This window comes from Symphalangus syndactylus, chromosome 21, assembly GCF_028878055.3.
Source record: "Symphalangus syndactylus isolate Jambi chromosome 21, NHGRI_mSymSyn1-v2.1_pri, whole genome shotgun sequence".
NCBI lineage: Eukaryota > Metazoa > Chordata > Mammalia > Primates > Hylobatidae > Symphalangus > Symphalangus syndactylus.
Genome location: NC_072443.2, coordinates 52,484,570 through 52,500,276, shown reverse-complemented (window position 1 = coordinate 52,500,276; position 15,707 = coordinate 52,484,570). Strand labels below are relative to the sequence as shown.

The window sequence follows — 15,707 nt, the reverse complement described above, 5'->3', positions numbered from 1 at the left end:
CTTGATTGATAATGCTTTGCCTTATTGGGCTTCACAGAGATCATGGGTTTTCCAAATTGGAGATTTGTGGCAACCCTGTGTTGAACAAGTCTATTGACGCCGTTTTTTTCAACCTCATGTGCTCACTTTGTGTCTGTGTCACATTTTGATAATTCTTAGATTTGTCACACTTACTATATCTGCTTTGGTGATCTGTGATCTGTGATCTTTGATGTCACTATTGTAAATGTTTGGAGGTGCCACGAACTGCATGTGTGTGAAACGGTGAACTTAACTGATAAATGCTGTGTGTGTTCTGACTCCAGAACACAGGGTTCCAGAGATCGGCCTGTCTCCCCCTCTCCTGGCTCTCCCTCTCCTCAGGCCTCCCTATTCCCTGAGATACAACAATACCGAAATTAGGTCAATTAATAACCCTACAATGGCCTCTAAAGTGTTCAAGTGAAAGGAAGCCTCGCACATCTCTCCCTTTAAGCCAAAAGCTAGAAATGATTAAGCTTAGTGAGGAAGCCACATCGAAAAGCCTAGATAGACTGAAAGCTAGGGCTCTTGTGCCGAACAGTTAGCCAAGTTGAGGATGTAACGGAAAAGTTCTAGAAGGAAGTTAGTGCTACTCCAGTGAACACAGAAATGATAAGAAAGTGAAACAGCCTTATAGCTGATACAGAGGAAGTTTTCCTGGTCTGGGTAGAAGATCAAACCAGCCACAATATTAGCTGAAGCCTAATCCAGAGCAAAGCCCTAACTTTCTTCAGTTCCATGAAGGCTGAGAGAGGTGAGGACGCTGCAAAAGACAACTTTGAAGCTAGCAGAGATTGGCTTATGAGGTTTAAGGAAAGAAGAAGCCATCTCCATAACATGAAAGTGTAAGGTGAAGCAGCAAGTGCTGATGGAGAAGCTGCAGCAAGTTGTTTAGGAGATGTAGCTAAGATCACTGATGAAGGCAACTACACTAAGCCACAGATTTTCAGCATAGATGAGACAGCCTTCTACTGGAAGAAGCTGCCATCTAGGACTTTCATACCTAGAGAGGAGAAGTCAATGCCTGGCTTCAAAGGACAGGCTGACTCTCTTGTTAGGGACAGTGCAGCTGGTGACTTAAAGTAGAGGCCAATGCTCATTGACCATACCCAGAACCCTAGAGCCATTAAGAATGATGCTAAATCTGCCTGTGCTCTAGAAATGGAACAACAAAGCCTGGATGACAGCACATCTGTTTATAGCATGGTTTACTGAATATTCAAATCCAACTGTTGACACCTACCGCTTAGAAAAAGACTCCTTTCTAATACGACTGCCGATTGATAATGCACCTGGTCGCCTGAGGTCTCTGATGGAGGTGTACAAAGAGGTGACTTTGGTTTCAAAATCCATGCTACAGCCTATGGATCAAGGAGTAATTTTGACTTTCAAATCTTATTATCTAAAACCCACATTTCATAAGGCCATAGCTGCCATAGATAGTGATTCCTTTGATTGATATGGGCAAAGTAAATTGAAAACTTTCTAGAAGGCCGGGTGTGGTGGCTCAAGCCTGTAATCCCAGCACTTTGGGAGGCCGAGGTGGGTGGATCACCTGAGGTCAGGAATTCGAGACCAGCATGGCCAACATAGTGAAACCCTGTCTCTACTAAAAATACAAAAAATATCCGGGTGTGGTGGCAGGCGCCTCTAATCCCAGCTACTTGGGAGGCTGAGGCGAGAGAATTGCTTGAACCTGGGAGGTGGAGGTTGCAGTGAGCCGAAACTGTGCCATTGCACTCCAGCCTGGGTGACAGAGCAAGACTCCATCTCAAAAAACAGAACAAGGCTGGGCGCGGTGGCTCACGCCTGTAATCCCAGCACTTTGGGAGGCCAAGGCGGGCAGATCACGAGGTCGGGAGATCAAGACGATCCTGACTAACACGATGAAACCCTGTCTCTACCAAAAATACAAAAAATTAGCCGGGTGTGGTGGTGGGCACCTGTAGTCCCAGCTCCTCGGGAGGCTGAGGCAAGAGAATGGCGTGAACTCGGGAGGCAGAGCTTGAAGTGAGCCGAGATCGCGCCACTGCACTCCAGCCTGGGTGACAGAGAGAGACTCCGCCTCAAAAAAAAAAAAAAAAAAGAAAAGAAAAACCTTCCGGAAAGGATTCACCATTCTAGATGTCTTTAAAACATCTGTGATTCATGGGAGGAGGTTAAAACATCAACATTAACAGTTTGGAAGAAGTTGATTCCAGCCCTCATGGCTGACTCTGAAGGGTTCAAGCTTTCAGTGGAGCAAGTCACTGCAGATGTGGTGGAAACAGCAAGAGAAGTAGAATTAGAAGTGGAGCCTGAGGATGTGACTGAATTGCTGCAGTCTCGTGATCAAATTTGAACAGACGAGGAGTTGCTTCTTTTTTTTTTTGAGATGGAGTCTCGCTCTGTCACCCAGGCTGGAGTGCAGTGGTGCAATCTCAGCTCACTGCAAGCTCCGCCTCCCGGGTTCACGCCATTCTCCTGCCTCAGCCTCTCCGAGTAGCTGGGACTACAGGCGCCCGCCACCACGCCCGGCTAATTTTCCGCACTTTTAGTAGAGACGGGGTTTCACCGTGGTCTCGATCTCCTGACCTCGCGATCCGCCTGCCCCGGCCTCCCAAAGTGCTGGGATTACAAGCGTGAGCCACCGCGCCCGGCCGAGGAGTTGCTTCTTACGGATGAGTAAAGAAAGTGATTTCTTGAGATGAGATGGAATCTACTCCTTGTGAAGGGGCTGTGAACATTGTTGAAATGACAACAGGATTTAGAATAGTACACACATTTAATTGATAAAGAAGTGGCAGGGTTTGAGAGGATTGACTCCAATTTTGAAAGCAGTTCTACTGTGGGCAAAATGCTATGAAACAGCTTCACATGCTACAGAGAAACCTTTCATGAAAGGAAGAGTCGATCAATGCAGCCAACTTCATGGTGAGGTGAACCCAGCCCTCAGCACCCACCATCCTGATCGCTGAGCAGCTGTCAACATTGAGGCAAGACCCCCCACAGCAGAAAGATGATTACCCACAGGCTCAGATGAGTGTTAGCTTTTTTTTTTTTTTTTTTTGAGACAGGGTCTTGCTGTGTCCCCCAGGCAGTAGTGCAGTGGTGTGATCATGGCTCACTGCAGCCTTGACCTCCTAGAATCAAGCAGCCCTCCCACCTCTGCCTCCCGAGTAGCTGGAATTACAGGTGCATGCCACCATGCCCAGCTATTTTTCTTTTTGTAGAAACAAGGTTTCACCATGTTGCCTAGGCTTGTCTTGAACTCCTGGCCTCAAGTGATCCTCTTATCTCAGTCTCCCACAGTGCTGGTATTACAGGCATGAGCCACTGTGCCCAGCCTATAACATATTTTAGCAATGAAGTATTTTTTCTCTCTCTTTTTCTTCCTTTCTCCCTTCCCTCGCTCCTTTTCTTCCTTTCTTCCTTCCCTCTTTTTCTTTTTTTCTTTTATATATATATAAATATATATAAATATATATACATATTTTTATTATACTTTAAGTTCTAGGGTACATGTGCACAACGTGCAGGTTTGTTACATATGTATACATGTGCCATGTTGGTGTGCTGCACCCATTAACTCGTCATTTACATTAGGTATATCTCCTAATGCTATCCCTCTGCCCTACCCCTACCCCACAACAGGCCCCGGTGTGTGATGGTCCCCTTCCTGTGTCCAGGTGTTCTCACTGTTCAATTCCCACCTATGAGTGAGAACATGCAGTGTTTGGTTTTTTTGTCCTTGCGATAGTTTGCTGAGAATGATGGTTTCCAGCTTCATCCATGTCCCTGCAAAGGACATGAACTCATCATTTTTTATGGCTGCATAGTATTCCATGGTGTATATGTGCCACATTTTCTTAATCCAGCCTATCATTGTTGGACATTTGGGTTGGTTCCAAGTCTTTGCTATTGTGAATAGTGCCACAATAAACATACATGTGCATGTGTCTTGATAGCAGCATGATTTATAATCCTTTGGGTATATACCCAGTAATGGGATGGCTGGGTCAAATGGTATTTCTAGTTCTAGATCCCTAAGGAATCGCCACACTGTCTTCCACAATGGTTGAACTAGTTTACAGTCCCACCAACAGTGTAAAAGTGTTCCTATTTCTCCACATCCTCTCCCGCACCTGTTGTTTCCTGACTTTTTAATGATGGCCATTCCAACTGGTGTGAGATGGCATCTCATTGTGGTTTTGATTTGCATTTCTCTGATGGCCAGTGATGATGAGCATTTCTTCATGTGTTTTTTGGCTGCATAAATGTCTTCTTTTGAGCAGTGTCTGTTCATATCCTTCGCCCACTTGTTGATGGGGTTGTTTTTTTCTTGTAAATTTGTTTGAGTTCTTTGTAGATTCTGGATATTAGCCCTTTATCAGATGAGTAGATTGCAAAAATTTTCTCCCATTCTGTAGGTTGCCTGTTCACTCTGATGGTAGTTTCTTTTGCTGTGCAGAAGCTCTTTAGTTTAATTAGAGCCCATTTGTCAATTTTGGCTTTTGTTGCCATTGCTTTTGGTGTTTTAGACATGAAGTCCGCACCCATGCCTATGTCCTGAGTGGTATTGCCTAGGTTTTCTTCTAGGGTTTTTATGGTTTTAGGTCTAACATTTAAGTCTTCAATCCATCTTGAATTAATTTTTGTATAGGGTGTAAGGAAGGGATCCAGTTTCAGCTTTCTACATATGGCTAGCTAGTTTTCCCAGCACCATTTGTTGAATAGGGAATCCTTTCCCCATTTCTTGTTTTTGTCAGGTTTGTCAAAGATCAGATAGTTGTAGATGTGTGGTATTATTTCTGAGGGCTCTGTTCTGTCCCATTGGTCTATATCTCTGTTTTGGTACCAGTACGAATCTCTGTCTGTTGCCCAGGCTGGACTGCAGTGGTGCAGTCACAGCTCCCTGCAGCTTCAAACTCCTAGGCTCAGGCAGTCCTCCCAATTCAGCCTCTCAAAGTGCTGGGATTACAGGCATGAGCCACTGTACCTGGCCCAATAAGGTATTTTTTAAACTTAGGTATATACATTTTTTTTTTTTTAGATATAATGCCATTGCACACTTAATAGACTACAGTATGATATAAACATAATTTATATGCACTGGGAAGATAATGTGTGACTCACTTTATTGTGATATTTACTTTAGTGTAGTCTGAAACCGAACCCCCAGTGTCTCCAAGAAATGCCCATAGTAGTTATTCAATAAATATTTTGGATTGATAGAGTCAATGATCCTTTCTTCTCCTGCATTCTAGAAGTGAGACATTTGGTTTTAAATCAGAGAAAATTATCTGAACAGGGCATTGAGAATACCAACATTGTCAGAGAAGAGTCGAACCAGGAACATCCACCAGGAAAACAAGAAAAAACAGAAAAACACCCAAAGTCTTTGCAAGGTGAGTGGAGAAGGCCTTTGTGGACAAGCTGAGTGCAAGGCGATGGCAGGGAAAGCGGTTGTGTGGTGCGCTGGGGCAATGCATCTGCATGGGCGTCTCTCCTGTGTGTCGGCAGCGGAGGCGGGCGGGGCTCACCCTGCCACACGGCTGTATTGCTCTTGCTGCATGGCTTACTTTTTGTTGCTGATTCTGAGTTCTGCTCTCGTCCCCCAGGCTGGAATGCAATGGCACGATCTTGGCTCACTGCAACCTCTGCCTCCTGGGTTCAAGTGATTCTCCTGCCTCAGCCTCCTGATAGCTGGGATTATAGGCGCCCGCCACCACACCCAGCTAATTTTTGTATTTTTAGTAGAGCCGGTGTTTCACCATGTTGGCCAGGCTGGTCTTGAACTCCTGACCTCAAGTGATCCACCCACCTCAGCCCCCGAAGTGCTGAGATTATAGGTGTGAGCCACTGCACCCAGTCCCAAAAACTTTTCTGACTGTGGAAGTTGTATATGTGGTTTTTAGAAAATTCACTGAATAGATAAAAGTATAAAACAAACAGGGAAAACAATTTCATCACGAGGAGCAATCTATGTAACATTGTAGTGTGGTGACTACGTAGTATTTCATCTGCTGGGCAGACTGTAATTTGCTAACCATTCCCTGTGGTTGGGAACTTAGGACTGTTTTCATTATTCTCTAATGTAAACAGGACTGAAATGGACAATTTAACAGATAATAGACTTTCTTCTTTTTCTCTGTGGGCTGTTATGTAAGGAACTGGAGGTCTCCTCTTGACTCCATTTATCCAAATAATCAAATATTAGCCTGTGTGTTTATTCATTCACTCACTTATTAACAACATCCCAGGCCTTACCACATCCCAGGCCTTCTGCATAGAGACTGACATTACAGAAATGGGTCAGGGGCCCTCATTTCTTAGTGAACTAGCATGTAACAAAAAGCTTGGAAATATTTGCTACTGTTTTCAGGTTCTCACCAAGCAGAGCCCGAAACTTCTTCCAAGAACAGTGAAGAATATGAGAAGTCCCTCAAAATGGACGATTCTTCCACGATTCAGTAAGGATTGAACGATATTTTGGGTGGTGGGAGTGGAGCCCCTCTTGTACTAGCCCTACTATGAGTTGTGGTAGGTTTTTTAGTAAATCCGGTTAAACTGGAGCTCATGCAATCCAGGCTAACTTAAGCTAACAGGGAAAGGGCAGGTTGTGTTTATGAGTACCTGTTGCACATCAAGCTTTCTGCATGCATTATTTTATCTCATTTGATCCTCATAATGATAACTTTGTGAGGTGGTATGACTATCTTCATTTCCTAAAAAGGTGACTGAGTAATTAAATGATTTATACAAAGTGATAAACCAGAATTCCTGGTTAAGACAGGATTCCAACCCACACTTTCAGACTCCTGAGTCTCCAGCCATCCTGCATGAGGTCACTTGCTCTTAGGGCCTCTGGTAGCCTGAAAAGGGTCTGGAGAAGGAGACTCCTTGGATGCTATGGGGACCAGGGAAAGAATGGAAGCCCAGCTGGTGGTTTTGGGAAATGGAATGAGAAGAACCGAGAGAACATGTCTTTAAGCAGTTTTGATTTTTAAAAATTGTTTTTGTATTGAATATATAGATTAATTTGGGAAGAATTGACATTTTTACATTGTTAAGGTGTCTCATCCATGATCATGGTATATCCTTTCACTCAATTCAGAACCCCCTTATGTCCTTTAATAGAGTTCATTTGTTCTGCCTATAAATGTTGTGGATAATTCCTATAAGTGAATTCTTAGATGTTTTATAGTTTGGGTTATTTTTATAAAAATACATTATTTTCGGCCGGGCGCGGTGGCTCACGCTTGTAATCCCAGCACTTTGGGAGGCCGAGGCGGGCGGATCACGAGGTGAGGAGATCGAGACCACGGTGAAACCCCGTCTTTACTAAAAATACAAAGAACATTAGCTGGGTGTGGTGGCGGGCACCTGTAGTCCCAGCTACTCAGAGGCTGAGGCAGGAGAATGGCGTGAGCCCGGGAGGCGGAGCTTGCAGTGAGCAGAGATTGCGCCACTGCACTCCAGTCTGGGCGACAGAGCGAGACTCCGTCTCAAACAAACAAACAAGCAAACAAAAAATACATTATTTTCCATTACATTTTTGAGTTGGTTAGTACCTTGAATGCAGACCAAGTGTGTCAGCATTAGTGGGAATTTGGTAGAAATGGAGAATTTCAGGCCTGCCTCTGGTTTACTGAACCAGAGTCTACATTTTATTTGACAAAATCCCTAGGTAACTCACAGGCACATTGAAAACTGAGAAGCACTGGGTTAGAGGAATGCACTATAAGGTTTTTAAAAAATCTGCTCTCATTTAGTTCATCAGTAAATAGATTCTCAGATCTGGCCCCTGATTTTTTTCACCTTCATTAATTTTTCTCTTTGTGAATTTTCTAGATGGAGTGTTTCAAGAACACCAACCATTTCTTTGGCAGGAGCAAGCATGATGGAGATCAAGGAATTAATTCAGAGTGAATCAATTAGCAGCTTAACAAACATATTAGACAGACAAAGGTCTCAAAGTAAGTTAGGATAGGATTTGGGAATTTTATAATATAACTAGACTTGGAATAATTATGAAATATTTTAAATTCAGGATACTTCAATGAGATTCTTGCATATTTGACCAAATGTTTCTCAAAAGTAACAGTACTATATACATTTTCAACTTATGCATCCCATCCTTACCGTCCATCCATCCATCCATCCATCCATTCATCCATCTGTCCATCCCCATCTATCCATCCATCTCTATTCATCCATCCCCATCCATCAATCCCCATCCGTTCATCTGTCCACCCACCTATTCCATTTCATCCATCCATCCATCCATCCATCCCCATCCATCTCCATCCATCCATTCATTTGTTCCATTTCTTCTCATGTCATTCACTCACCCGCATCATCCATTCCATTCCATCAATATTTTTGACCCATGGTGTTGTGCATATGGGGGACATGAAAGTCTCTAATATCTAATGGAGACTTTCAAATAAAGAATTACAATTCTTTGTGATAGATGTTGTGGTATGGGTAGGTATGTGGTATGTTGGGGAGGCATAAAAGAATCATGTTTATGGAAAGACTCTCCTTGAAAGATAAAGTATTTACTCTTTTTCTTTTCTTTTCTTTTTGTTGAGATGGAGTCTCACTCTGTCGCCCAGGCTGGAGTGCAGTTATGCAGTCTCGGCTCACTGCAAGCTCTGCCTCCCGGGTTCACGCCATTCTCCTGCCTCAGCCTCCCGAGTAGCTGGGACTACAGGCGCCCGCCACCATGCCCGGCTAATTTTTTGTATTTTTAGTACAGACGGGGTTTCACAGTGTTAGCCAGGATGGTCTCGATCTCCTGGCCTCGTGATCTGCCCGCCTCGGCCTCCCAAAGTGCTGGATTACAGGCGTGAGCCACCGTGCCCGGCCTTCTCTTCTTTTTTTTTTTGAGAGGGAGCCTCACTCTATTGCCCAGGCTGGAGTGCAATGGCGCAATCTTGGCTAACTGCAACCTCTGCCTCCTGGGTTCAAGCAATTCTCCTGCCTCAGCCTCCTGAGTAGCCGGGATTACAGGCATCCACCACCACACCCAGCTAATTTTTTTATTTTTAGTAGAGACGGGGTTTCACCATGTTGGTCAGGCTGGTCTTGAACTCCTGACCTCAGGTGATCTGCCCGCCTTGGCCTCCCAAAGTGCTGGGATTACAAGCATGAGCCACTGTGCCCGGCCTAGTGTTTACTCTTATGGTGGAATGAAGAACACAGCATCCCGTGTTATGGGATCCGTTCATGCAGAAGCATGTAATCTTATTCACATACTGTCAAGAGAGCAGAACCCTCAGAAGTCACTAAGTCGACTTCCTCATTCTCAGCTTAGATCCCCTCACCAGTTTCTCATTAAGAAGTTGTGTTTCCGGTGTGAGGTGGGAAAATCTAGAGCCAGTGGGTATACTGCTGCCTCCTGGGATGGGCCATTTCACGTCCTTTTAGCTATAATTGCTACAGATCATTTCCTCATCTCTCAATTAGTTAATCTGTTGTTTCCTGACACTGGTCTGGTTCTAGTGCAACAGTCTATGGCTGCAGAGGGAAGTGAATGCTTGAGCCAGGCTCTCTGCTAGGTGCTGGAGACACAGTTGAAGAAAACTCATTTCTATTCTTACGGTCCACAAAGACTGAGTCACACTTTCACATGTGAACGCCTCTCAACTCCTGACTTTTTTCTTTTCCAGATTAAAAGTATCACTCTTCTTAAAATGTGCTTTAAGCATTTAATGAAATTTTTACACCGTTCTTTTTATTTTGAAATAAAGATAGGAAAGTTCACACGAAAATGCAACAACTACATATTCACAATTTAGGTATTAGCATTTTGCCATGTGTTATGGGTGGACCATCCTGCATGCACAGTCCCCCTGCCGGGGATCTGAGTTGTCTCCAATTTCTTGCTCTCCAGCACTGCCATGGTGAGCGTCTGGGCACACATGTGAGTCCAGGGCATTGGACCCCTGGGGCACAGGCTGTGAGCCTAGACCCCATTGCTAGATGCTGCTGGTTTACTCTCCAGGCGGCATCTCTCTCTCTCTTTTTTTTTTTTCTTTTTTTTTTTGAGACAGCGTTCTGCTCTTGTTGCCTAGGCTGGAGTGCAATGGCGCAATCTCGGTCCACCACAACCTCTATCTCCCGAGTTCAAGCAATTCTCCTACCTCAGCCTCCTGAGTAGCTGGGATTACAGGCATATGCCACCATGCTCGGCTAATTTTGTATATTTAGTAGAGACGGAGTTTCTCCATGTTGGCCAGGCTGGTCTTGAACTCCCAACCTCAGGTGATCCGCCCGCCTCAGCCTCCCAAAGTGCTGGGATTACAGGCGTGAGCCACCGGCCCGGCTTCAGGCGGCATCTATTTACCCCCCTACTCGCAGTCCTGAGGATTACTGTTCTCCCCACTCTGCACAGGCATGGTTTAGTTCCTGACTTCTGGTGAGGCTGAGCAGCATTGCATAGGCTTACTTGGTCACACTCTTCTATAATTTTCCTATTCATATCTTTCCTTATTTTTCTGTTAGTTTAAAAAAAAATTGTCTTATTGATCTGCCAGCTTTGTGTTTACATCTGGATAATTGTACATTGCCAGTTATATGCATGGTAACCCTCACAGACAGGGGTATGTAACTTATCCTTTGACTTGATTTATGGTATCTTGTTTTGTACACCGATTATTTAACTATTCCTCTCTAGTTTATACTTTGAGGAATGTTTAAGAAATCCTTCCTCAGCTGGGTATGGTGATGCATGCCTGTAGTCCAAGCTACTTGCAAGACTGAGGGGATGATTACTTGAGCCTAGAGTTCATGGCCAGCTTTGGCAACATAGTGAAACATCATCTCTTTTTTTTTTTTTTTTTTCTTCAAAGACTGAGTTTCGCTCTTGTAGCCCAGGCTGGAGTACAATGGCGCGATCTGGGCTCACTGCTACCTCCGCCTCCCAGGTTCAAGTGATTCTCCTGCCTCAGCCTCCCAAGTAGCTGGGATTACAGGTGCCCGCCACCACACCTGGCTAATTTTTCATTTTTAGTAAAGATAGGGTTTCACCATGTTGGTCAGGCTGGTCTCAAAATCCTGACCTCAGATGATCCACTTGCCTCAACCTCCCAAAGTGCCGGGTTTACAGGAGTGAGTCACCACACCCGGGTGAAACATCATCTCTTAAAAAAAGAGAAAAAAAGAGGCCAGAGTCCGGGCGCGGTGGCTCACGCTTGTAATCCCAGCACTTTGGGAGGCCGAGGCGGGCGGATCATGAGGTCAGGAGATCGAGACCACGGTGAAACCCCGTCTCTACTAAAAATACAAAAAAATTAGCCGGGCGTGGTGGCGGGCGCCTGTAGTCCCAGCTACTCAGAGAGGCTGAGGCAGGAGAATGGCGTGAACCCGGGAGGCGGAGCTTGCAGTGAGCCGAGATTGCGCCACTGCACTCCAGCCTGGGCGACAGAGCGAGACTCCGTCTCAAAAAAAAAAAGAGGCCAGGTGTGGTGGCTTACGCCTGTAATCCTAGCACTTTGGGAGGCCAAGGCAGATAGATCACCTGAGGTCAGGAGTTCGAGACTAGCCTGGCCAACATGGTGAAACCTCACCTCTATTAAAAATACAAAAATTAGCTGGGCGTGGTAGCACGCGCCTGTGGTCCCAGCTACTCAGGAGCCTGAGGCAGGAGAATCGCTTGAACCCAGGAGGCAGAGGTTGCAATGAGCCTCGATCATGCCATTGCACTCCAGCCTAGGCAACAGAGTGAAACTCCGTCTCAAAAAAAAAAAAAGAAAGAAAGAAATCCTTTATCCAGATGTCAGTATAGTCTCCTAGGTACTCTTCTGATGATTTTAAAGTTTTTGTTTTATACTTTTAGGCTGGAATTCATTTTGTGTATGCCATGGAGTAATTCAGTAACTTAATTTGCTCCCATATGGATAGTCAATATAACTTACCCACTGATTTGAAATGCCACTTCTGGCATCTGTTAGGTTCCCCTACGTGTTTGGGTCTGTTCCTGGGCTTTCTCATCTGTCCCATTGGTCTTGTCTTGATGACCATAGATTCTGGGTTCAAGTCCAGGCTTCACATTTCCTAGCTGTGTGATCTCAGGCAAGGTAGCTACCCTCTCTGGGCCTTTGTTTCCCCCTGTACTATGGAGTCAATTCCCCTGAGTTTCCTGAGGTAGCTGTGAGGATGAAATGAGGTAGCACACAGCAGGGTTGTCATTAGCAGCATCTGCTTATGGCCATTCTGGCCACCCATGACAAGACAAGCGGGAGCTGCTGGGAACAGGGCAAGGAGTGGGTACCGGCAAGGAGTGGCATCATGGCCAGCTGGATGGAGAAAGCGCTCTGCTTCCTGGGGCCTATCAGCATGAGATCTGCCTCTTCTTCTGCCGGTGGCTTCTTATGTCTCTTCTGGATTTTCCTTCTTCCTTCTGAATCTTTCCCTTTAACTGTAAAACCAAATAAAGGAGATGAGTGTTAAGAGGAGACTGTATCTGTGCTACCTCATTTCATCCTCACAGCTACCTCAGGAAACTTTATATGTGTTCTCATCTCCTTCTCCTTCTGGTCTGAGCTTGGCACTGAGCTGAATGTTTTATGTAGCGTTGCTAATTTCCTCTTCTCAGTGCCCTAGAAGGCAGGTGCTGTTGCCCTCATATAACAGGTGAGGTTACTGAGGCTCAGACTGTGGGCTTTTGTTTGTTTAAGAGCAGGGTCTCTTAAAAAAGCCCACCCTCCACCCTGCGCTGAGATTAAGAGCTGACTGGCATCATTGTCATGGTGACCTTAGTCCTCTTCTGCCTGTGTTCTCAGTTAACAGAGGCGGGGAATGAGAGGCCCTCACCCTATTACTACATATAACTGGCAGTGGGCCTGCCATCTATATTTAGCCACCACTTCTGGTTGCTGGGAAGAGGCAGTCACACAAAGAACAACTTCAAGGAGCTTCCGGAACCTTCCCGAATCTCTGTAGCATGTTCAGGTCCACATATGGCAGCTCAGATACAGTCTCCTCTTAACACTCATCTCCTTTATTTGGTTTTACAGTTAAAGGGAAAGATTCAGAGGGAAGAAGGAAAATCCAGAAGAGACATAAGAAGCCACCGGCAGAAGAAGAGGCAGATCTCACGCTGATAGGCCCCAGGAAGCAGAGCGCTTTCTCCATCCAGCTGGCCATGATGCCACTCCTTGCCGGTACCCACTCCTTGCCCTGTTCCCAGCAGCTCCCGCTTGTCTTGTCATGGGTGGCCAGAATGGCCATAAGCAGATGCTGCTAATGACAACCCTGCTGTGTGCTACCTCATTTCATCCTCACAGCTACCTCAGGAAACTCAGGGGAATTGACTCCATAGTACAGGGGGAAACAAAGGCCCAGAGAGGGTAGCTACCTTGCCTGAGATCACACAGCTAGGAAATGTGAAGCCTGGACTTGAACCCAGCTCTGTTTGATACCAAAATCCAAGGAAGCCTATGGGAATATTAAATGTCATCATTGTGTTTGCTAAGAAGATGCTGCTTTTAATAAATGCTTTCCTACAGATTTTTACAAAAACATCTAGTAAAGGGAATGAGGAAAGGGAACCTTTTTTGACTGAGCCCCTCTGGATGCAGGCACCTCCTGTATGACACATCACTTACTTCTCAGACCAAATTCTGACCCATTCAGCCAGCCTGTGGTGTGGTGGTGGCTGTGGTGGTTATCATTGTTACCATTTTTTTCAGTGAGGAAAAGAACTCAAAGAGGTTAAGTAACTTTCTTAAGGCCACACAGCTCAGTGGCCAAACAGGGATTTAATTATTTTGCTTTATAAGATCTACCACAATTTATGAACTAGATTTTATACATATTGGTAAATCATAACTAAATATTATATCAATATGTTTTGATGATTGAAAGCTCAGCATATGTTTTGGTAAAATTATGTTGCTTTGTTCCAAAAAAGAGTAATATGGGGTGAACTCTCTCCTCTTTTTTCCTTTTTAGAGAAAATTCAGACTTTGTTCGGTTTTTTTTTGTTTTGTTTTGTTTTGTTTTGTTTTGCCATCATGTGTCTTGTGCGCCCTCTCCTGGCTACTCTGCAGAAACGCGTACGTTGGTCTTTTCTGAGCTGGAACCAGCATTCATAGAGAAAGGGGCAAAAACCCTGTAAGTCAGAGCCTGCAGTTCAGTTCCACAGGTGCCAGTCATCATCCTCCTCACGTGCTCTTGGGTTGGTGTCAATTCAGTTTGAGAAAGTGCTATTAACTTTTCAGTTTGCACTTTTTTTTTTTTTTTTTGAGGTAGGGTCTTGCTCTCTCACCCAGGCTGGAGTGTAAGTGACATGATCATAGCTCACTCCAGCCTGAAGCAAGTTTCCCACCTCTGCCGCCCACATAGCTGAGACTACAGGTACACACCACCACACCTGGCTATTTTTTTGTGTGTGTATTTTCTGTAGAGACAAGGTCTTGCTATGTTGCCCAGGCTGATCTCAAACTCCTGGGCACAAGTAATCCTCTTGCCTCAGCCTCTCAAAGTTCTAGAATTACAGGCGTGAGCTGCTGCATGTGGCAGTTTGCAGTTTTAAATGACTTTTTGAAAATCATGCTTCACCTACAGCTTGTCTTTCCTGATCGCCTTCGCTTTCTCGTAGCATTAGAACCTTCCTGAGAAGCAACAGTGCCAGAGAGTAAACTTTCAGAGGGTCTTACCCCACCCCATGCTCCAGCCTGACCCTCCAGCATACCTATTGCACACAGTAGCTTTGAGCGAACGCCTTTGCTAGCTGCTTCCTTCGTCCTAGAGTCCCAAGGAGGAACCCATGCTCCTCCTGGGGTAGCACATGGGACCTGCCCCACTTTGGATTTTACTGTGAGAGGAAAAAGAAATTCAACCATTTTGGCCTGCCTGGAGTGACTGTTTCCAGCAGAATGAAGCCAGGACGTGGTCCCCTCGCTCTCTCTCTTTTTTTTTTTTTTTTTTTTTTTTGAGATGTAGTCTTGCTCTGTTGCCCAGGCTGGAGTGCAGTGGCACAATCTCGGTTCGCTACGACCTCTGCCCCCCAGGTTTAAGCAATTCTCCTGCCTCAACCTCCAGAGTAGCTGGGATTACAGGCGCATGCCACCATGCCAGGCTAATTTTTGTATTTTTAGTAGAGATGGGGTTTCACAATTTTGGCCAGGCTGGTCTCGAACTCCTGACTTCGTGATTGTTGTCTGTGTGAAGAGACCACCACACAGGCTTTGTGTAAGCAACAAGGCTGTTTATTTCATCTGGGTGCAGGCAGGCTGAGTCCGAAAAGAGTCAGCAAAGGGTGGTGGGTTTTGGGATAGGCAGTGGAGTTAAGAGCAATGTTTTGGGGGCAGGGGGTGGATCTCACAAAGTACATTCTCAAGGGTGGGGAGAATTACAAAAAACCTTAAGGGTGGGGGAGATTACAAAGTACATTGATCAGTTAGGGTGGGGCAGAAACAAATCACAATGGTGGAATGCCATCAGTTAAGGCTATTTTCACTTCTTTTGTGGATCTTCAGTTGCTTCAGGCCATCTGGATGTATACATGCAGGTCACTGGGGATATGATGGCTTAGCTTGGGCTCAGAGGCCTGACAGTGATCCGCCTGCCTCAGCCTCCCAAAGTGCTGGGATTACAGGCGTGAGCTACCTCGCCCGACCTAGCCTCCCCTCTCTTTAACCTGCACCGTCGTCATGTACAATGCTGTACAATGCAGGGGTTCATATGTAAGAGCT

The 15,707-nt window shown here is 45.3% G+C and overlaps 1 protein-coding gene across 9 annotated transcripts in view; it reads left to right on the top strand.

Annotated features, from left to right (window-relative positions):
* The window catches only part of CFAP92 (cilia and flagella associated protein 92 (putative)), a 108,808-nt gene that overhangs the window by 47,736 nt on the left and 45,365 nt on the right, over positions 1-15,707 (top strand). For all 9 annotated transcript variants that reach the window (XR_010118489.1, XR_008653450.2, XM_055259062.2 and 6 more), the window contains 4 exons: positions 5,268-5,408; positions 6,386-6,473; positions 7,855-7,979; positions 13,026-13,172. Coding sequence is in view for 7 of the 9 variants with exons in the window: in XM_055259062.2 (XP_055115037.2) it covers positions 5,268-5,408; positions 6,386-6,473; positions 7,855-7,979; positions 13,026-13,172 (501 nt within the window). In the remaining 2 variants the exon portion in view is untranslated. The remainder of the gene's footprint in view (positions 1-5,267; positions 5,409-6,385; positions 6,474-7,854; positions 7,980-13,025; positions 13,173-15,707) is intronic.